Here is a 24468-nt window from a genome sequence, read left to right on the forward strand (position 1 = left end):
AGAAAAAGATTGAAGTTGTCAAGGATTTCATTTTACTTGGATCCACAATCAACAGCCATGGAAGCAGCAGTCAAGAAATCAAGACGCATTGCATTGGGTAGATCTGCTGCAAAGGACCTCTTCAAAGTGTTGAAGAGCAAAGATGTCACCCTGAAGACTGAGGTGCGCCTGACCCAAGCCATGGTATTTTCAGTCACATCATATGCCTGCGAAAGCTGGACAATGAGTAAGGAAGACCGAAGAAGAGTTGATACCTTTGAATTGTGATGTTGGCGAAGAATATTGAATATACCATGGAGTGCCAAAAGAACGAACAAATCTGTCTTAGAAGTGTGGCCAGAATGCTCCTTAGAGGCAAGGATGGCGAGACTGCGTCTTACATACTTTGGACATGTTGTCAGGAGGGATGAGTCCCTGGAGAAGGACATCATGCTTGGCAGAGTACAGGGTCAGCGGAAAAGAGGAAGACCCTCATCGAGGTGGATTGACACAGTGGATGCAACAATGAGCTCAAGCATAACAACGATTGTAAAGATGGTGCAGGACCGGGCAGTGTTTCGTTCTGTTGTGCATAGGGTAGCTATGAGTCGGAACCGACTTGACGGCACGTAACAACAACAACAACAGACACCAGATCTCCTCCATTATTAGAAGCAAGAGACACTGGGGTCTGCAGCCAAGCCTGGTTTAGACTGTTAGTCCTTTTTATGTGATCCTGTTGGAGAGGAGGAGATAGAAGTGATAGAATGGCAGAGCGGTGTCCTCAGCTCCAGGATGTTCTGGCCAGCCAGACTGCCATGTCACTAATTTCTTCCCACGTCCTCCTCCACACAGCTCTGCACATCCCTTTAACGTGTGCATCATAGATGTTGTCCATTATCCATGGGCCCAGACCCTCAAAAGCAGTCTGTATCAGCATAGAGCACCCAGGATACACAAATATACAACAGCAAGCCTGCAATTTATCTCATATGAGAACATGGATCACGGAAACGGATCCCAGAGTTTTCTATCTGGACTAGATAAAAAGAAGCGTGCAGATGAGTGAAGGCCAAGGCTGTAGACTAATTTAGTTGGGAACAATGTACAGAAAAAGCCAAAGGTCATTTATTGAACTACCATCTTGATAACACAGTGCTTATTAAAAAAGGTTTCATAATAAAAACATCACAGATCTATTACTGAGGCAGCAATGATATCTGAAGTTCACCAAGAAACAATAAAAAGGTGGGTGCTGGGAGAGTGGACAGTCTCCCTTGTGGGCAGCTCAGCAACTTGTTGCCTAGCACAACATGACTGAGCCAACAGGGAGGATATGACTCAACCTTCTGCAAACCTAAAACACCAGACATCCTGTTTAGGGAGGGCATGTCTAGACCACAGCTTCCCATTCCTACCAACAAAGCAGCACAGAAACAGTCCTCCACCGTGCAGCTCCAGCCCACCCAAGTCCTCTCTGCCACCCACCATTCATCTTGGTTATATGGGACCATTCTTTATGTTACTTGGAGCCCTGGTGGTCCAGTGGTTAAGGACTGCTAACCAAAAGGTCAATAGTTCAAATCCACCAGCTGTTCCTTGAAGCCCCTATTCTTCAGTTCTATTCTGTACTAGAGGGTCACTATGAGTTGGAATTGAGTCAACAGCAACAGGTAGGTAGATAGTCTATGACATGTATGGTCCTACAGTCCCCCTTCTCTAACTTTGTTTACAGTCTCTCATTTATCTTGAATTCACTTTCTTCACCCCCCCCATTTCTGTCAAATCTTAAAAATAAAAAAAAAGTCAAATCTTACTTATCTTTAATTCCATACTGTCACTTCTCCCTAAATATAATCTCTTCTACTTTGTGATTGCCATACTAGTTCTTATATTATTTTTGGTTTATATGATAAAAACCAAAAGCCAAACCCATTATTGTCCAGTTGATTCCTACTCACAGCTACCCTATAGGATGGAGTAGAACTGCCTCATAGGGTTTCCAAGGAGAGGCTGGTGAATTTGAACTGCAACATTTCGGTTAGCAGCCATAGCTCTTAACCACTGCGATAGGGTTTTTTAATTTAGTTGTTTATCCTATCTCTCCTACTTGACTGTTTGACAAGGTAATTGCTTGATTTAATTGAGCCTACAACACAAAATTCTAACCTTTGTTGCATTTGTTTCTATATTGAACCACTTCTTTTTCCTTTTCCCCTAATGTTCCTTCATGTTTATTTCTAAGTCTTTTGCTGTCCTCTTTCTTCCCACCCCCATTACATAACTCCTTTCAGCCTTAAATGGCTGCTCCTTGTTGCTCTCTACCCATCAGAACCAAACTTCTCTACCTGACTTCTAAAGTCTTTCAAAATCCAAATTTGCCTTTTCTGCTCAGCCTCATTCCTTCCTGTTCCCAGCAGAATCTAGTAGAAACCAGTCCACTCCCTTCAGGGGACGATGCTGGGGAAGGGCCCAACACTGCAGCAGTCTTGGAAGTTGCACTGGTCTCACTCTGGGCTCCTTCCTGCCTCAACAGGCTTACTATCAGACTGCTGCCCTCAGTGCCCCCACAGCCAGTCAGGCACTGCTCCGTCCTACCCCAAGGGCTCATGGTCCTGAGCTATCTACCTGATTTAACCTCTCTCTCTTGCTGTCAACACACCCTCTGGACTTCCTGACTAGTTTTGACCATCGCTGTGCTCCAACCTGAAGTTCTAGGCATTTTCTCTACTCCAAGTCACACTAGTCTGTCTCTGGTTCCATTCTCTGCCTTTACTCCACCCTTACTGACCCCTATCTATCACATCTCACACCTAGATACTGGTCTTCCCAGGCTTTGCTGCCTGAGTCCTCCCTGACTCAGCTTCTGTGCCATCTTAGGCACTATTCAAGGACCCGTTTGGAACAATTCCTACTTCCACAGTCCCCATCTCTGTACCTTTGTTGTCAAAAGCCCTTCTTCCAGGAACACTCTCACCTTGCCTGTCACCTGCTCCGCAGGACCCATATTTACATCCCATGTCCCGGCATCAAGATAGCTTCTTCCTGGTTCCCATGGACTCTCCCATTCTGAAACTCCTAACTGTATTTACAATCAGGAGCCCTCAATGGTTAATCAAATATTCTGATGACTTGACCATAAAATCAATAACCAGGGAGATGATTCCAGCTAATGGCCACCCCTCGTGTGTCAGAGTAGAACTGTGCTCCATAGGGTTTTCAATAGCCGATTCTCCTAAAGTAGAACACTAGCACTTTCTTCTCTAATCTTGCAGTTAACAGTCAAGCCTGTTAACCATTAGCACCACCCAAGGATAATGTCATCATTCAAAAAGTGTAATCCACTGGGCAGTTGAACATCAAACAGCAATGAAGAAAAAAGTTGTGTGGTATTAAGGACCTTTAGAGAAATCAAAACTCTGAGAACATCGGTGATGACCCAGGCTGCTGAAATTAGGAGGGAGACAGAGATGGACGCAGAACACCCGGTGCCAAAGAGTCGAATGCAGAACGCTACTTTGACTGATTCACTGGAGGCTGCCAATCACGTTTTTTCTTTTTTTTTCATTCAGATGTTTCTCAAAGCGAGCAGAGCCTGGTGTGGTGTGTACAGTGCACCTTGTAATCAGATATTCAGCTGGACGTTAGCTGATAGCCAGGAAGCACTGGCACAAGGAACTGCTCAGATGCTGGGGCTATCTTTCATTTACAGTTAATTACCTTCTTCCTTCCAATACATGGCGCTGGAATCTTCTTTCTTATTGTAAATCATGTTCTATGTATACGTACGACCTTTTGTTATACAGCCTAGATAACTCCTTGGAATTCAGAAAGTTGAAAGAAGAACAAACAGAGAGGGCAAGAAACAGAGACAGTGATATATCCAAAGAGAACTAGTAACCGAGAAAGGTTGCCAGATAAAATACAAATATTTTTTATTATTGTTGGTCCCAAATATTGCATGGGACATACTTACACTAAAAACTTATTTGTTGCTTATATGAAATTCACATTTAACTTGGTGGCCTATTTTTTATTTGCTAAGTCTGGCAACAACCCTAAACCCAAGAGAAATTTCCAGCTTTTCCTCTCCCCAAGCGGCAGCCATACAGGCACGGATGGAGATTACTTTGCCAGACCCATCACTGGCTATAATGCAAAGTCTCTGGGAATTGCAAATAGAGAGAAACTGCTCATTGGCATAAACTCTTAATGAAAACAAGATGCATAAGGCAAACCTTCGTGGGTGGCTGGTCAGGCATACAGTTCATCCACTCCAGTGCATTTACCAGGTGGCACTCTGCAGCGCTCAGTCCTTCTGCAGTGGTTACGCAGGGCACGCAGGTTTGCTTTATGCGTGTAAATCTGGTCTCCTGGGTTTATATGGTGCAGCCTCATCCTGGACATTAAAGTGTTTACAGTTGTGATCTGCCACCTCTCTCCTGAGCTGGATATCTGGAGTTTGACTCAATCTTTGTGCTTCCTGGCATCAATGGCTCTTTCAACTCTGAGTTGAAAGGGCTTCATCCAGTAAGTAAACAGTGATGTGCTCTCAAGGATGGGTATGTTTGAGACAAGTGTCTCTAAATCTGCATGGGGGACTGTCTAAGGGGAGCTATATTGGTGTGTGGAAGGCTGAATGGAGCCTTAGATGGCAGTATAAAGTGTTTGGACTTGACCCAATGTACCACAATGAGCTGCTGCTCAGTGATGATTCAATGGTAGAATTCTCGCTTTCCATGCAGCAGGTCCAGGTTTGATTCCCTGCCCATGTACTTCGTGAGCAGCCATCACCCATCTATCCATAGAGGCTTGCCTGTTGTTATGAAGCTGGTCATGTATAACCGAAGCTTCCAGACTAACAGCCTGATGAAGTACTTCCAAAAAGAAGCCAGTGAAAACCCTCTGAAACACAATGGTTTAATCCACATCTTCTCCTGGGTACGGTGCAGGTCCGGAGGCTTTTCATTCCACTATGCATGCAGTCACCATGAGTCAGGGGCCAACTGCAACCAAGCCTCATTTAGGCTATTAGCCCTTTTCTATGTAATCCTGGGGGAGAGGAGGAGATGGGGTAATATAATCGCAGAGTGGTGGCTTCAGCTCCAGGACGTTCTACCCAGCCAGCCTTTCATTTCAGTTACTTCTTCCCACCTCCTCCTCCACACAGCTTCCTCTTAACGTGTGCATCATAGAAGTGAAACATTATCCACAGACCCAGGTCCTCAAAAGCAGTCTGTATCAGCATAGAGCACCCAGGGTGCTCAAAAAATACAGCAGCAAGCCTACAATTTGTCTTGTGTGAGAACATGGATCACGGAAAATGTTCCCAGAGTTTTCTTTCTGGCAGAGGCAAAGTAGAGCATGCGAATAAGTAAGCTTCAAGGCCATGGGCTAATTCAGTTGGGCCCAACATACAGAAAAAGCCAAAGGTCGTTTATTGAATTACCATCTTGATAACACAGTGCTTATTAAAAGGCTTCACAATAATAGCACCAAAGGTCTATTACTGAAGCAGCAATGATATCTGAAATTCATCAAAAACAAATAAAAAGATGGGTGCTGGGAGAAGACTCGGGATGCCTTAGTCTTCCTTCTGGGCAGCTCAGCAACACATTTCCTGGCACAACATGACAGGGTCAGCAGAGTGGGTATGGTTCAACCTTCTGCAAACCTAAGACACCAGACACTCCGTTGAGGTAGGGTATGTCTACGTCACAGCTTCCCATTCCTACCAACAAAGCAGCTCAGAAATAGTCCTCCACCATCCAGCTCCAGGCCACCCAAGTCTTGTCTCTGGCACCCACCCTCTATCTTGGCCATATGGGAGCATTCCCTATGACATGTACGGCCTACAACCCCCTTCTCTAGCTTTGTTTACAGTATCTCTTCTGTTTTGAATTCACTTTCTAAACTCACTTATCTCTGTCAAACCCTACTTCTCTTCAATTCCATACTGTTACCTTTTCCCTGAGGATAATCTCTTCTACTTTGTGATTCCCACCGTAGCTCTTACATTCTTTTTGGTTTATATTACAGGGTTTTTTTCATTCATTTTTTTTTTTCTTTAGCTTATCTCTATCACTAGACTGTATGACAATAAAATTGCTTACTTTAATTGAACCTATGACCCAAAATTCTAACATTTGTTGCATTTGTTTCCACAGTGAACCATTTCTTTATTGTTCTCCCCTCTACATTTCCTTGTGTTTGTTTCTAGGTCTTTTGCTGTCCTTTTTCTATTTTTCCCCCATTATTTGACTCCTTTCAGCCTTAAATGACTGGCCTTTTTTGCTATATATACATCAAAACCAAGCTCCTCTACTTGACTTCTAAAGTATTTCAAAATTCAAATCCACCTTCTCTGCTCAGCCTCACTCCTTCCTGCTCCCAGCAGAATCCAACAGAAACCAGTCCACTTCCCTCAGGGGTTGATGTCGGGGAGGGCCGAACACTGCAGAAGCCTTGGAAGGCGCCTTGGTCTCAGTCAGGGCTCCTTCCTGCCTCAGCGGGCTTATTGTCCAAGACGACTGCCCTTAGTTCCCCCACATCAGTCAGGCACTGCTCCACCCTGCCCCAGGGGATCATGGTCCTGAGTTATCTACCTGACCCAACCTCTCTCTCTTGCTGTCAATACATCCTCTAGACTTCCCAACTAGTTTCAGCTGTCACTCGGCTCCTACCCGCAGTTCTAGGCATTTCCTCTACTCCAAGCCACACTAGTCTGTCTCTGGTTCCTTCTTCTGTCTGTACTCCTCCCCCCGCCATCCCCGTCTATCACATCCCACACCCAGACACTGGTCTTCTCAGGCTTTGCTGTCTAAGCCCTCCTTGGCTCAGCTTCTATGCTACCTCAGCCACCGCCAAAGGCCCCATGTGGAACAATTCCTACTTCCACAGACCCCATTTCTGTGCCTTTATTATCAGAAGCTCTTTTTCCAGCCACACTGTCACCTGCTCTTCAGGACCAATAGTACACCACATGTCCCAGCACCAAGATAGCTTCTGCCTGGCTTCCACGGTCTCTCCCATTTTGAAACTCCTAACTATATTTACAGTCAGGACCCCTCAATGGTTAATCAAATATTCTGATGAATTGACAATAAAACCAATAGCCTGGGAGTTGATTCCAACTCATGGCAACCACACATACGTCAGAGTAGAACTGTGCTCCATAGGGTTTTCAATGGCTGATTTTTCAGAAGGAAATCACCAGCACTCTCTTCTCCAATCTTTCAGTTAGCAGTCAAGAGTGTTGACCATTTGCATCACCCATGGACAATACTAGGTGTTATAATCACTCACAGGCTCTACGGGATCTGAAACCCCATTACCAGCAGCACACGTCTTTTCCCCTGTGACATCATCTCCTACTATTCTCCCCATCTCACGCTATTGCAGTCCCACTGGACTCGATGCTGTTCTTCCTCCTCCAGGCACGCTCCAGCCTACATGATCTACCCAACAATAAAGTGCTCATGAAAAGGGCAACTCAAGTCAACTACCAGAACTTGAGCTGGAATGCACCAAACATCTGGATATTTGGAAACATCATGCTTCCTGATGAAGATTTCAGTCCTTGTCCATTTCTCTGCCTTTAGTCATTTCTACCTTTGCCTAATCAAGACATCCAAGGTGGTGATTTTGACTTCTTCCTTCCACAGGAATACCTACCTCCCCCCTTACTCATCCCCCAAGAAGAGTAATCCACTGGACTGATTTAGCATCTAACAGGAACAAAGAAAAAAGTTGTATGGCACCGAGGACCTTTAGGCAAACCAAAACTACAACTGTCAGAACATCAGTGATGATTCCTGGCTGCTGAGGTTAGGACAGAGACAGCGAGAGATACAGAACACCAGGTGCCAAAGTACCAAATGCAGGACTCTCATTTCACTGCTTCGCCCAAGCCTCCTGATGCTTATCAGGGGACTTCCCTTAGAGGACCTCATTTGTTTTTCATTCAGATATCTTTCTCAAAGTGAGCAGAGCCTGGTGTGGTGTGTACAGTGCACCCTGGACTTTAGCTGGTGGTCAGTAAGCACTGGCCCAAAATAACTGCTCAGATGCTGGTGCTATCTTTAATCTACAGTTATGTACCTTCTTCCTTCCAATACATGGTGCTGGAAACTTCATCCTTATTTCAGCTCATGTTTTACGTACCTGTACCACTTTTTATTGTAGAACCTACTAACCTTTTGGAATTCGGAAAGTTGAAAGAGAGACAGAGAGGGCAAGAAACAGGCAGTGATATAGCCAGAGAACTGGTAAGCAAGAAGCGTTGCCAGGTAAAACACACTTTTTTAATGTAAAACCAGCTGTTGTCAAGTTGATTCCTCATAGTAACCCTAAAGGACAGAGTAGAACTGTCCCATAGGGTTTCCAAGGAACAGCTGGTGAATTCAACCTACTGACCTTTTGGTTAGCTTCTGTAGTTCTTAATCACTGCACCACCAGGGCTCCTTTTTAGTATAGTAAGTCCCAAATATTGCATGGGACATACTTATACTAAAAATGGCCCAGAGAGTTTCCAAGGAGTGCCTGGTGGATTCGAAATGCTGACCTTTCGGTTAGCAGCCATAGCACTTAACCACTACACCACCAGTGTTTCCATACTAAAAACGTACTGATTGCTTATCCAAAATTTACATTTAACTGGGTGGCCTATTTTTATTTGCTAAGGCTGACAACAACCCTACATTCAAGAGAATTTTCCAGGTTTTCCTCTCCCCAAGAGGCAGCCATACAAGCATGAATGGAGATTACTTTTCTGGACCATCACTGGCTGTAATGCAAACTCTCCCAGAATAACAATTAGAGAAAAAATGCTCATTGGTGTAAACTCTTAATGCAGAAAAGACCCATATGGCAAATCTTTGTTGGTGGCTGGTCAGGGATACAGTTGATCCGCTCCTGTTCATTTACCACAGGGCACTCCGCAGAGATAGGGGATGCACTTGTCCCAGGATCTAAGCAAACATAAAATGGGTTTCAGACATCAACATCACAGGCATGCAACACCCCCATCGTCCTCAACTCCTCGGATTACAGCAACTCCACTGTGGATCAGGTTTCTTGCTGGTGTCCTCAGAATTGATTTGTTCACTTCATAAAACCTCAGCTTGTTCTTTCAACTGGGTTTACTTCTGCATATACCTGCATTGGATCCCTGGTGGCACAGCGAATAAGACCAAAAGGTCAGCAGTTCAAATCCACCAGCCACTCCTTGCAAACTCTATGAGGCAGTTCTACTCTGTCCTCCAGGGTCACTATGAGTCGGAATCAACTCGACGGCAATGGGTTTGTTTTTTTAATACCTGCATCGGCTCCTTCTACCCCCAAGTCCCTCCCACTATGAGACAGTACATGCAAGAGCTAGAAGTTTGACTCCACCACTAGATGGAAAGCTTGCCAAGTACCCTTCCTCTATCCACGGTGTACAAACTGGGGCCCGAGGGCCAAAACAATTTTTTTTTTTTTTTTGGAGCACAGCCACACCACTTGTTTATGTGGTTTCTTAGCTGCTTTTTCCTTACAATGGCCAAGTCAACTAGTTGTGACAGAGACGGTATGGTCTAAAAGTCTAAAACATTACCTTCACAGAAAAAATCTGCCAAGTTCTTCTCTAGCCCTTTGCTTCCACACCTAGCTGCTGGTTGAGATCATGTTTTGCACACATGTGCGTGTTGTTGCATGATCATAGCTCAGCTCCAAAGCGTCAGCCACCAGCTACTGCTCCACCACTTCAGCAGGGTCCATCTTTACATAAATGTAAATCGCATAACCCTCTGCAGTCGAGTAGATTCCCACTGGTAGCGGCCCCGTAGGGGTCCCAAGGCTGTACATTTCTGTGGGAGCAGACTGCCACATCTTTCTCTCACAGAGCCACTGGTGGCTTCGAATCACCAATCTTTTGGGTGGCACTCGATTGCTTTAACCACTGCGCCACCATGAGACCTAACAACATAAAGGGAGCCTATCGGTGTAGAAATTGGCCGCTAGGACCTACCTAAGGGTTAGAGAGCTTTGATTTCAGATTAAAAATTAGTAAAATTTAAAAGATGCATTTATTCCATTCTAAAGCAAAGAACTGAGTTCTCTTGAAGGCGCTTTACAATAAATGAATAATGGCATTCAGCCAAAACAGAGAGGCTTTTGATTGGCTTTATTTTCTTTAGGATTTCCAATTCAGAAGTGGTAGATTAGCAGAACTCCATATTTGTGCCAATTCCTGCAAAGCGCTGGTTGTTCCATCTTCGGGATCACAGAATTTTCAGAGCTGAACAAACTTTCAGGAGATCTAATCTAACTTCCCATTAAAGTAGAAGTTGCTGTGGCTGGGGGCAGGCTAGGAGGGGCCGGCAGGCTTTCCTTTAGCTCCACACTGATGCTTTGCTTTACTAACTGGATTTCCTAGGAAGCTGCCGCTCGATGAACCAGAGAAGAGAGCGTGGGATGACTCAGCACAGTCCAGCCCTCCTCTTGAATAAAGCGATTTAATAAAGTTGTAATCAAATAATTTAGGTAGGGTTTTATTTTGTTTTTTCAAGAAGAACCAGATTTTGGCCTAAGAGACTATAATTGATTGTATTTTTATTAGGCTGCCTTCCATATAAGAGTATTTTATCATTGTTAACAGAATTAGGATTATTCAATGAAATTCAACAAATATACTTCAAGTGTTCATTGTGCAATCCTGAACTATGCTAATAAAATTGAGAAATGAAAGTATCTGAGCTTACAATGGGTATCTCTGCTCAGCTGCCACAATTTTAGTAACCTTTACCCACACACATACAATCCACATCGACATACCCAAGTCCACGCACACACACACACACACACACACACACACACCAATGAACGTGGAAACAGGACTTGTCTGCCATTGATGAGGGTTTTGCTCTGATAAGAATATATGGGCAGAGAACATGAGAGTTCTATGTTACCTTCTGATTCCAAAGAATGTCTGGCTGAAAGCACAAATATAGGGATGGTGATAATAAATACCACCAGCAGAAGAACACTGAGCATAAACTCCAAAGAAGTAAACTTCTTTCTTGCCATCTGTAAAAAAAGAGAGGATAATTTTAAATTTTGGTTTTATTTAATACACAGCTAGTAAAACTTTTCATGGAAAATCTCATCAACTCGTGGCCAATCTTGTTTTCTCTGTCCCTACCCCCAGACCATTCAAATTTCATATACCTTACTCTGAAAATACTTCAGTAGGTTTCTTTAAAGGATAACAAACTTTACAAAAGAAATGATATTATCAAAATACTATCATCACACCTAAAATATTAAAAATACATCCTTAATGTCATGAAATATCTCTAAGATGTTCAAATTCCCCTTATTGTCTCATAAATTTTTTACAGTTTGTTCTACTCTAGCAAGCATCAAAGTAAGATTTATATATTGTAATTTGTTTATGTTGGTTAACCAAACCAAAAACAAACCCGTTGCCTTAGAGTTGATTCCAGCTCATAGTGACCCTATTGGATAGAGTAGAACTGTCCTGAAAGGTTTCCAAGGAGTAGCTAGTGGCTTCGAGATGCCAACCTTTTGGTTAGCATCTGAAGTCTTTTGTTCTGTAGATTTTCCCACAATCTGGATTTTGTTGATTGGACCCTCATGCATACTACCATGTTTCCCCACTCTTACATTTCCTATGAGTTAACTATTAGATCTAGAAGTTTGATGAGATTCATGTTTGATTTTCTAGCAAGAATGCTGTATAGGTGGTACAGCATCTCCCAGCAGGAGACACATAATACCTCCTTGATTCTCTTCACATGACGTTAACAGCCATCGATGAGTGCTGTCTAGACCCATTGTTTCATTAAGTGTTGTGAGATAATGATATCCCAATTTCATCTTTCCTATTTATTAGCTGAAGTGTTCCTATATAGGGAAATTTTCCCTCATTTATTATTAGCTTCCTAGAGGTATTAGAACCTCTCTCATATAGGAAAGGTAGGATGAATACTTGACTCTTTTTCTTTATTTGTTGTTGTTAGGTGCCATTAGGTCAATTTCTGACCCATAAATGCCCCATGTGACACAGTAGAACTGGCCCATAGGATTTTCTAGGCTGTAATTTTTATGGCGGAGCTCTGGTGACACAGTGATTAAGCATCCGGCTGCTAACCAAAAGGTCAGCAGTTCGAATCCACCAGCCACTCCTTGAAAATTCTATGGGGCAGTTCTACTCTGTCCTGCAGTGTCGCTACAAATCTGAATCAACTTGAAGGCAACAGTTTTGGTTTCCAGTTAATCCTTATGGGAGCAAATCAACAGGTCTTTCTCCCTCGAAGCCGATGGGTGGGTTAGAACAACCAACCTTTAGGTCAGCAGCCAAATGCTTAACCATTGCACACCAGGGCCTTTTTCTTTATTTGTTGTTGTCGTATACCGTTGAGTCGACCTCAAACCCTTATAGTGACCCCATAAGACAGAGTAGAACTGCCCGATAGGGTTTCTAAGGCTATAATCTTCACAGGAGCAGATCATCAGGTCTTTTCTCCCTTAGAGGGTTCGAACAACTGACTTTTAAGTTAGCAGCTGTGCACTTAAGTATTGTGCCACGAAGACTTATTTTTCTTTATTTACTGGTTTTCAAATTAAAGAATTGTTTCCCTAGAATTCTCTAAAGGAGACCCATGAGATTTTTTTTTTTTTTTTTTTTTTGGCCAATATCTATATGAACTCATGGATTTAAGCACAATTTATCTGCACTAAAAAAAAAAAAAAAAAAAAATTTATTTAATCCATTGCAGTTATTAATTTTGCTATTAAGGCTCATATTGCCCCATCTTTGGTCTGTGGGAGCCTCTTCGCATTGGTTCTTGAGTCCTGTTGACACAAATTTAGCAGCTTTTGATAGCTTCCTTGCTAACATGATATCCCAGGCTCATCTTATAATTTTCTGTCCCAGGTCTGGAGTCAGCCATTTCTCTAAGGAGCCCTGGTTCTTTCTCGTGAGAATAGTATTTAGAAATAATCAGGATGAGAGCTGGGAAAATTTAACTTAGAATTGTAGAACTGAAAAAACCTTATGAATCATCTTAGCCTGTGGTGGTCTTTGGGGTCCCCAGGGGTCCTTGAGGATTTGCAATTTCAAGCAGTTTATGGAAATTACACATAACCTTGGCTAGTGTTGTTGTTGTTAGTTACTATTGAGTCAATTCCAACTCACGGCAACCCCATGTGTTACAGATTAGAACTGTTCCATAGGGTTTTCTTGACCATAATCTCAACAGAAGCAGATCACTAGAACTTTTCTTCCATGGTGCCACTGCGTGGGTTTGAATTGCCAACGTTTAGGTTAGCAGTTGAGCACGAACCATTTGCACCACGTAGGGACCTAGCCTTAGCTAGGGATTAGAATGTTTTGTGAAGACGAAAAATTAGACACTCAGCACCTATCTCTCACTCAACACCTACTGAATCAGAAACTTAATGGGTGAAGCCTGGATTTCTGATTTTTTTTTAACTCCATCAATGATTCTGATGTTGCATGTTCCAGAACCAGAGACCCTGTTATAGGTCTGCAGGTTGTAATAAACACACTTTGATTATTAGGCAAAAACATTCAAAAGCGGCATCTGTGAAGTTAAAAAAAAAAAAAGTGGAACTAATGATTAGTCTAGCCCCTCTATTTTACAGATAAATAAAATAAGATAGAGTAGGATAAGTGCCTTGATCAAATTGTCCGAACAGGTGAACATAGTTCTCTTTGACTAGTGTATCTATCCCGGTGACTTTTGGTTGGTACCAAAAGAATGGAACATCCTAGAGTCTACCACAACCTTAGTCTTGAGCCATGGGCCTCGACCTATTCCTGTCACCTTCTTTCAACCTGCTCTTGATCTCCGAGTGGCCTCTTTCTGCCCTTGCTTCCATCAGATTTGAGTGTAAGGCATTGTATTCCTGGTTATAAAGGACTTGATGCATATCAACTGGCTGTAGCAAGCTGCCTTGGAATTGAATGTCCTCCTCGTAGCTACCTCTTGCTTTCATGGCCTCCTACCACAGAATTTCCACATGGACGGTGTTCTTCCTGTGAACCTGATGAAGTCTCATGCTTTCCAATTCAGAGCTCCTTGCCAAGCAGTCTGCAGTATCTCTACAATGCATCAGGAATCCTGTGTGCTCCTGAACCACAGAACACTGAAGTCAAAAGCATGAAGCACATCTTATCCAGAAGCTAAGTGTAAATAGATAGTATTTTAAGTCAAAATTTGACTCTTAAGATCTGTACAGTTCAAAATCTAAACTGTCATTCATTATGTTCAAAGGCCCACCATTAATTGGGCTCTGAGGGGCTTTCCCACTAGTGGGGAAGGATGAGGCATTTGCACTCTCATTCAGTCTTTCCTTGGTAGGAAGTCACAGGGAAAACTGTACCCAGAGATGAAGTAAATGCTCAGAGGGAAGGATGTTGATATCCTGGCCCTGCAAGTTGGATTGGTTGTCTGCCCAGATATGGAGCACAGAAACATAGCAAATGTTCAAACAAAGAAGTAAAATGTCACATACCTAAGGAGAGGTCTCACGATCAACAAGAAATGAGGACTGAAGAGGGGAAGAACTGACTACTACTCAATGAGGGACCATAGGGTTTGTCACTGTCACCCTACGCCACTGAAACCAGTCCTCTGGGAAGGCTCCCCAGTCTTCAACCAGGAAGGTGCACACCACTTTTGAGAGTTTTCTTGCCACTGACTTAACCATAACACACAGACTGAAATAAGAGTTGTGCCTCACCTGCAGGCCTTTCTAGAAATCTCCCTCAGTGCCCTTTGTCACGGGCCATTTTGGTTCTGCACTAAGTGGTGGCATTACCCCCGTCACTCTGTTCACCTCCTTCCTAGGGTTTCCCCTCACCCCTTCCTTTGTCCTCTGAACCTACCACTGTCATTAATTAAAAAGCTTGTCCTGTGCAGCTCAACATTCTTGCATTATCTCTCAAACATTAACTAAAATGCGCCCTTTGGGTACTTCTGCAAATTCCAACAGATTTTTTTTTTTAATTAGGTAATGTTTACTGTCTTTGAAAGGGAAGACTTGACTTTTCTTTTCATAGGCTTAGCGAAGCTCTGAGAACCCCAAGAATACCCTATCCGTTTACCTAGGATAGCAACATCCTACAGGGATAGCATTCACAAAAACAGTGACATATAAGAATGACAAAGCTTACTTCCCTCTCTTCCAGATGAAAGAACTGAAGTGCAGTGGTTTATTGACACTTATTCAAGACTCAGGATATATCAGCAGGACAATTAGTGGCCCCAACTTCAACATTAGGGATCTCCTCATGACATTTCCAACTCACATAAGGGTACATTCTATCTTTCACATTTTTTGGAAGAATATATGTCTTTGGACACAAATGTAGCACTTCTCCAGAAGCATGAGAAACTATGGATAGTCATATTAGAATACACAAACATGCCACTCAAAAGGGAGTGCTGCCAACAGAAAGTCTTACCTCCACAATTGATACCTAAACCAGATTAAGGGAGACATTTCTCTTAGGGCTACATAGACTCTATAACCTTCAGTCTATAAGAGAAAATGAAGCCGCTATCCTTCTTCACAACAGAAACAATGCAAGGTAGAAAGAGTACTCCAGTCTTGGGAATCAAAAGACCTGAATTTTATTACTCCTTCTGAGAATAGCTATCCAGATAACCTTAGGAAATTAACTTGATCTTTCTGGATCTCAGTTTCCTCAATGATAAAGAAGTTGAACTAGAAGATCTATAAACTCCCAGCCAGCTTTTAATATGTTATGTCTGAGCGAGCTACACAATTTTCTTGCTTCTTCACTCCTCTCTTCCCCAAAAGATGCCTGTGCTAAATATTTATTAGTGTTTTCATTTTTCCCCTTCTCAGGACTGAGGGCAGTGCTACATAGAGCATTAGAAGAACTGAGCTTGATCCCCAACCCTACCCTTCCTTGCAGTAACCAAAACAATTTACTAAGTGTTCTTAAGTATCAGTTTTCTTGGCTGTAAAACCAAACAGTGTATTGCATTGGGCAAATCTGCTGCAAAAAAACCTCTTTTTAAAGTTTTAGAAAGAAAAGATGTCCCTTTGAGGACTAAGATGCACATGACCCAAGCCATGGCATTTTCAGTCATCTCATATGCATGCAAAAGCTGGCCAAAATGAATAAGGAAGACCAAAGACGAACTGATGCATTTGAGTTACAGTGTTGGTAAAGAATATTGAATATACCATGGACTTCCAGAAGAACAAACAAATCTGTCTCGGAAGCAGTACAGCCAGAATGCTCTCTAGAAGTGAGAATGAAAAGACTTCATCTCACATGCTTTGGACATGTTATCAGGAAGAAGCAGTCCCTGGAGAATGACATCCTGCTTGGTAAAGTAGGGGGTCAGTGAGAAAAAGGAAGGCCTTCAATGACATGGACTGACATAATGGCTGTAGCAATGGGCTCAAACAAAGCAAGCATTGTGAGGGTGGTATAGGGCCACACAGTGTTTACTTCTGTACATTGGGTCACTATGAGTCAGAATTGACTCAATGGCACCTAACGACAACAAAATGGAACTAATAATGTCTATTGTCATTATTACCTATTACCACCTCCTGTTTTTGAGAATCATATGAAAATGCTTTAAATTATTAAGCATTAGGTACCATTTTACTACTATTGACCATAGGAAGAAAGGCCTAGTGATCTACTTCCAAAAAAACCCTATGAATCACAACAGTCCAACCCACAATGGGGATGACATAGGACTGGGCAGCACTTTGTGCCATTGTACATAGGGTCACCATGAGATGGGGACTGACTCAATGGCACCTAACTACAATAACATTGTCATTAGAGAGGACAGTGGTGAGTCTCGGGTAAGAAACAGAATGTTCCTAAGACATATGACAACCTCACATTCATGGGCATGGTTGTGCAGCTGACTCATGGCTTTGGGAGGGGCCAATGCACGTTCCTGCTGCCATCCTTATAAACATGCTTTGATACAAGCTCTTATCTGCTAAGTGCTTTATGGCCCCATGCACCAGATAATACACTCATAATCTCAGACCAAAGGTGCAGAAATCCAGAAAGGAACAGGTGGGGCACAGTCTTATCCATCCAAGCCCACTTTCTCCAACCACCACCCACCACTCCTCTCCCAGACTGCTTGTAAATCACACTTTCTCTACTCAAAAAGAGCACCTCATCCTTTCTTCCCCCGAGCCTTACTTCATGACCCCCAAGCTAGGGTGTCTTAAGTCCTCAGCCCAGCTGTGGTGTATGGAAATTCCTCGTAGCCTCATTCTCCACCACACAGGTGTATCCTCGCACAACTTCCACTGTCTCCTCAGTCAGAGGAGGGCTGCTGAGTCCTTCATCAAAGGATTAGGTGACAAAAGAATTTGCTTCTCGTAAGTCAATGACAGCTTACTGTTAGTCAAAGCGATACCCTACTGCGCAAAACGAAGTGGAGCTGTGAGAGACCCCTTTCTCCAGAGCAAGGATTGCTTTATTTTTTCTAGAATAAATTATCCCAACTTAGTCCTTCTTACCTGAACTACCTCCACTACCTTTCATTCCCAAAGACTTTATAAGAAACCCCATAATACTTATCTTACTAGTAAAATCCCGTAAGTATGAATAACCTTCCCTGACACATATAGTTAGATTAGACAAAAAGAAAAGGAATGATCTCAGGATCACTGGCAGGAGAGAGTAGTCAGAATCCCTACCAAAATGATCATGTTCCTTTGGTGGTTGTTAACAGTTGTGACATGGGAGATTATTATTTATATTAACATTTTTTAAAGTTCCAAATTTTTAACACACTGTATTAGACACTATGGAGAAAAAGACATCCGCACGTTGCTGGACAAACTGTAAACAACATGCTGAACTGAGGATGGTTTGGCAAATATTATTAAAATTACTCATGCCCAGGAGATGGCCCAGGATGGCAGCTTAGTCAGACACACCATGCCACCCCCTTACAGAAAATACCTGAGAAACTAAGTAAAACAGATACAGATGGCAACCTGGAGCTCTGGGCATCAAACAGAAGGATAAAGAATTAGAATGAGCACCAATTGGAAGGAAAAACTGAACAAAAAGAGAAAACAAGGAGAGATACATAAAGGAGGTACCCTAGCTGGCCCAGCACAGCATGGCATCTTGAGACAAAGCCATCAGCGATCCCAGGTGAGGAACATAGAAAGGCAACTTCAAGGAATTCCCAGTAGGAAACAGAGAAACTGTATAGACAAACCCAGAGTGAAGCAAGGTTTGCAGGTCATGAAGCAGAAGTAAGAAGGAAAAGTACAGGAAGGAGGATGAGAGCTCCAGGGATTCTGGAGGCCATAGAGCTGGGAGGGAGCCAGGATCCAGAAGCAGGACTACTCACCAGCAGTGGTCCCTGGCCATTAGGGTGGGTGGTGCACACAGAGTGATAGATCCATAGAGTATCAGCAGAAGGTCCCCCATCTGACCAGATTCTGGACAGCCCCCCTCCAGTACTTGCTTGAGACTAGGCCCCAGTTGCTAGCTACAGTCAGTGGGGAGTGCTCAGACACCCACACTTGGTAACCAGAGGATCATGCTCCCCAGCCCCATGCTTTCATGGTTATTAGCTGTGTGAATCCTCCCTACCCCTGCCTCTCCACCAGCCTGGGGACTGTGGTCCCAGCCCCTTCTTCCCACCCAGCTCCTCACTGCTTACCACCCCATGCCCACCTGGAAAGCAGTAATGAGTCCTCCCATACTGCCAGTCACCCACCACATTCCCCAGCCATGGCCACTCCCACCCAGCAAGTGGCAGAGAGCACACTGCACCCCTGGTTCACCACCGCACCCCTAGGCCCACCACTCTGCCACCCATCGAGTTCCATCACATGCTCCCACATCACTGGGCTGACGACAGGTGGAAGACCATGCCAACCGAGCCCACCTCTAGACACCCCGCATGTCCAGCGAATAGTGAACTGCTATCATCTTGCCTGCCACTGCCCTGCTTACCCAGGAACAAGTGGTGAACATTCCAAGTTCCACCAGGCTAGCAATCAGCAGAGCACACCTGCCAGCCCACATTTTAAACAAAATATCAGGACAAAATAAACAAACATACAATCAACACATTGATAAAATAACACCTTAATGCCTCAAAGACAGCACACAATAACAAATTATATGAAAAAAAAAAAAAAAACAGGATAAGAAGGCTCAAACGTGTGAGCAAAATTAAGGGAATGAAAACCTTCCTGAGGAAGAAACAATAATGGAACTACCTGAGAAGAAATTCAAAAGACTTATATAAAGGGTTCTCAAAGGGATCAAGAAAAACCCAGAAAAAACTCTAGAAGAACTCAGGAAAACAATACAAAAACAAAATGACAGACTTGATAGACAATTAGAAACATTATAAAAGCAACAACTAGAAATTCAGAATATTAGCAATAAAATATCAGAAATAGATAGCTCAATGAAAGGACACAGAAGTAGAATTGAATCAATAGAAGAAAGAATCTGTGAAGTAGAAGACAAGTCTTTTGATACAATATATAATTTGTTTGAGGAACAATCAGAAAAAAGAATGAAGAAAGGCTAAGAGTTATATGGGACACTATCAAGAGGAATAATTCGTACGTAATAGGAATTCTAGAAGTGGAAGAAAAAAAGTACAGAGAGAATTTTTGAAGATATATTGGCTGAAAACTTCCCAAATATCATGAAAGACGAGAAGGTTACCATTCAAGAAGCTCAGCGAACCCCAGACAGGATACCAAAAAAAAAATTCACCAAGACATATAATTAAACTTTCCAAAACCAAAGACAAAGAAAGAATTCTTAAAGTAGCTAGTGAAAAAGGAATTATCACTTACAAAGAGGCACCAATGAGACTAAACACTAATTTCTTGCAAGAAACCACGCGGGCAAGAATTCAATGGGATGACATATATAAAATCCTAAAGGAAAAGAATTGCCAACCAAGAATCATATATCCAGCAATATAGTCTTTCAAAAATAATGCTGAAACTAAGACATTCCTAGATAAGCTGAAACTAAGGGAATTTGTAAAAACCAGACCACCTTACAAGAAACAAAGAGAGTCCTTTGGATAGAGAACCAACAACATTAGACAACAGCTTAAGATAAAAACACACAACATTGTGCAGATACAAACCCCAGATAAAGACTTCACAAAAGTAAAATAAAGCTGAAAAACTGACTACAGAGAACTAGAGGAGTTAAAATGTAAATGAAGACAATTTCAAAACAAAAACCGGGAATAAAAGATGTAGTTATAGAACTTCCATATAGGGAAGAAGTCAAGATGATGTCAAGATATAGTGAACTATTTTAATTTTAAGAAGATTAAGCTAAACTTCAAGGTGACCACAAAGAAAAGTAATAAACCCACTTACCAAAATAAAGAAGAAAACGAAAGCAACTCAGTAAACATGACAACAACAATTGATAGGAAAAGAAAATCTATACATAAAAAGAACTCGGCGCAGAAAATTAAGAACAAATAAACAACACCATTATAAAAAAGTATGACAAAATAACAGCAACGAATCCATACCTATTGTTAATTACACTGAATGTAAACGGATTAAATGCACCAGTCAAAAGACACAGAGTGGAAGAATGGATAAAAAAGCATGACCCATCAATATGTTGTCTAAAAGAGACACACCCTAGACACAAAGACATAAACACATTAAAAATCAAAGGATGAAAAAATATATATCAAGCAAACAGTATCCAAAAGACAGCAGGAGTACCAATAATAATTTCAGATAAAATAGAGTTTAAGGCAAAATTTGTAAGAGACAAAGAAGGACATTACATAATGATTAAGGAGTCAATCCACCAAGAATCCATAACAATAATAAACATCTATGCACCCAATAAAAGAGCTCTAAAATACATAAAACAAACTCTAACAGAATTGAAAAGAGAAAAAGACAGCTCTATAGTAATATTAATTTGCATTGGGCAAATCTGCTGCAAAAGATTTCTTTAAAGTGTTGAAAAACAAAGGTGTCACTTTGAGAACTAAAGTGCGCCTAGCCCAAGCTATGATATTTTCAATTGCCTCATATGCATGTGAATGCTGGACAATGAATAAGGAAGACCAAAGAAGACCTGATACATTTGAATGATTGTGTTGGCGAAAAATATTGACTATACCATGGACTGCCAGAAGAACAAACAAATCTGCCTTGTAAGAACAGCCAGAGTGCCCATTGGAATCAAGGATGGCAAGACTTCATCTGATGTATTTTGAACATATTCAGGAGAGACAAGTCCCTGGAGAAGGACATCATCTTTGGTAAATAGAGGATCAACGAAAACAAGGAAGACCTTCAATGAGATGGGTTGACAAAGTGGCTGCAATAATAGGCTCAAGCATTGTGATGATTGTGAAGACAGTGCAGGACTGGGCAGTGTTTCATTCTATCGTACAGAAGGTCACTATGACTCAGAACCAATTCAACAGCACCTAAGAACAGCAATAATATTAGGAGACTTTAACATACCACTTTCATCAATGGACAGAACAAATACAAAAAAAATTCAATAAAGATACAGAAAATCTAAATAACACAATCAACCAACTTGACCTCATAGACATACACAGAACACCCCACCCAACAGCAGCACCCTACACATCCTTATCCAATGCACATGGATCATTCTTCAGAACAGACCATATTCTAGTCCACAAGGCAAGCCTCAATAAATTAAAAAACATCCACATAATACAAAGTATCTTTTCTGACCATAACGCTATAAAACTGGAAACCTGTAACAAGAAAGAGCAAGGAAAAAAAGTCAGATACATGGAAACTGAATAAAATGTTACTTAAAAACCACTGGGTCATACAAGAAATTAAAGATGAAATTAAAAAATTCTTAGAACCCAAAAAGAATGAAGACATAACACACCAAAACATCTGGGACACATCAAAAGCAGTGCTCATAGGAAAATTTATAGCATTAATGTACACATCAAAAAAGAAAAGTCCCAAATCAATAACTTAACCCAACAACTTGGACAAATAGAAAAGAACAGCAAAAGAAGTCCACAGTCAGCAGAGGAAAGGAAATAATGAAGATTTAAGCAGAAATAAATGAAAAAGAAGATAGAAAAACAATTGAATCGACAAAATTAGAAGCTGGTTCTTTGAGAGGATCAACAAAATTGACAAACCACTGACCAAATTAACAAAGGGGAAAAAAAAAGAGAAGATGCAAATAACCAAAATAAGAAAAGAAATGGGTGATATTAAAATAGAACCGAGATGAAGAGAATCATAGCAGAATATTACAAAAAAAGTACTCTAACAAACTTGAAAACCTAGAAAAAACAGACAAATTTCTAGAAACACTAGGTACCAAAACTAATACAAACGGAGGTAGAAAATCTAGATAGATCCATAACAAAAGGAGAAATTGAAGATGTCATAAAAAAAAAAAAAACTCCCAACAACAAAAATGCCCAGGCACAGATAACTTCACTGAAGAGTTCTACCAAACATCCACCACATAAATAAAACAAACGAAAAGAATCACACGATCATTTCAATTGATGCAGAAAAGGCATTTGATAAAATCTAACATTCTTTCCTGATAAAAACTCTCAGCAAAAATAGGAATAGAAGGGAAATTCCTCAACATAATTAAGGGCATGTACAAAACCAACTATGAAACCAATGGCCAACATTATTCTCAATGGAGAGAGATTGAAAGCATTCCTCTTGAGAGCAGAAATGAGACAAGGATGCTCACTGTCACCACTCTTATTCAATATTGTACTGGAAGCCCTAGCCAGAGCAATAAGGCAAGAAAGAGAAATAAAGGGCATCCAAATTTGTAAGAAGTAAAACTATTCCTATTCACATACGACATGATCCTACACATAGAAAATTCCAAAGACTCCACAAGAAAGTCACTGGAACTAATAGAAGCATTCGGAAAAGTGGCAGGGTATAAGATCAACATAGAAAAATCAGTTGGATTCCTCCACACTAACAAGAACTACAAAACGGAAATCAAGAAGCCAATACTATTTGCAATAGTCCCCAAGAAGATAAAATATCTAGGAATAAATCTAACCAGGGATCTAAAAGACTTATGCAAGGACAACTACAAAACACTACAGTAAAAAAAAAGAGAGAGAGAGACCTACATAAATGGAAAAACATACCATGCTTATGGATTGGAAAACAACATTGTGAAAATGTCAATACTACTCAAAGCAAACTATAGATACAATGCAATCCCAATCCAAATCCCACCAACATTCTTTAATGAAATGGAAAAACTTTATATGGAAAGAAAAGAAGCCCCAAATAGCTAAAGCATTATTGAAGAAGAAGAAAAAATAGAAGGCCTCACACTTCCCATTCTCAGAGCTTACTATACAGCAAAGTGAATCAGAACAGCCTGGTACTGCTACAACAACAGACACGTAGGCCAGTGGGACAGAATTGAGAACCCAGAAGTAAATCCATCCAGCTATGGTTAGCTGATCCTCGACAAAGGTAGAAGTCCATTCAATGAGAAAGAGGTAGTTTCTTTAGCAAATGGTGTTGGCAAAACTAGATATCCATTTGCATAAAAATGAATCAGAATACATACCTCACACCATACACAAAAACTGACTCAAAATGGATCAAAGACCTAAATGCAAAACCTAAAACTATAAAGTTTCTGGAAGATAACAGAGGGACAAAGCTAGGGGTCCTAATTTATGACATAAATACACTATCAAACATAACTGAAAAGGCACAGTGAAGATAAACTAGATAACTGGGACCTCCTAAAAATTAAATACTTATGCTCATCAGAAGACTTTACCAAAGGAATAAAAGCGAACTTATACATTGCCAAAAAAAATTTGGCAATGACCTATCTGACAAGGGTCTAATCTCTAAAATGTATAGGAAAATTCAACACCTCAGCAACAAAAAGACAAACAATGCAATCAGAAAATGGGCAAAGGCACGAACAGACACGTGACCAAAGAAGACATGCAGGCAGTGCAATGGTTAATGTTGTGTGTCAACTTGACTAGGCCATGATTCTCGGTATTATTTAATTATCATTTATTTTATGATCTGATGTAGGGGGAGTTTCCTTGAGGGTGTGGCCTGCATCCAATACATACGAATGTTCTGGCAAAGCTCTCTCTCCCTTGATCCTGCATCGGGCTCATCATCTTCTGACCTCCCGTTTTGGGGATATGAGCCCGCAGCCTGCCACCTGATTTGTCAGTTTTGGATTAGTCAGCTCCTACAACCGTGTGAGTCAAAAGAAGCCTCCAGCCTGATGCCTGACCAACAGATTTGGGACTTGCCAGTGTCCACCACTGCATGAGCCATTCCCTTGAAATCAACCTACCTCTCTCTCTATATATATATATACATAAAAAAACCACACATATATATGTGTGTGTGTGTGTGTATATATAT

The 24468-nt window shown here is 41.6% G+C and overlaps 1 protein-coding gene across 1 annotated transcript in view; it reads right to left on the minus strand.

Annotated features, from left to right (window-relative positions):
* MGAM (maltase-glucoamylase) overlaps positions 1-24468 on the minus strand; it is a 147397-nt gene that overhangs the window by 103613 nt on the left and 19316 nt on the right. The window contains exons 2-3 of the mRNA XM_064289623.1: positions 10929-11046; positions 8856-8948 (exon numbers count right to left, since the gene is read on the minus strand). Of these exons, the coding sequence (XP_064145693.1) occupies positions 8856-8948; positions 10929-11046 (211 nt within the window). The remainder of the gene's footprint in view (positions 1-8855; positions 8949-10928; positions 11047-24468) is intronic.

Source organism: Loxodonta africana, chromosome 8 (genome assembly GCF_030014295.1).
Source record: "Loxodonta africana isolate mLoxAfr1 chromosome 8, mLoxAfr1.hap2, whole genome shotgun sequence".
NCBI classification, from domain to species: domain Eukaryota; kingdom Metazoa; phylum Chordata; class Mammalia; order Proboscidea; family Elephantidae; genus Loxodonta; species Loxodonta africana.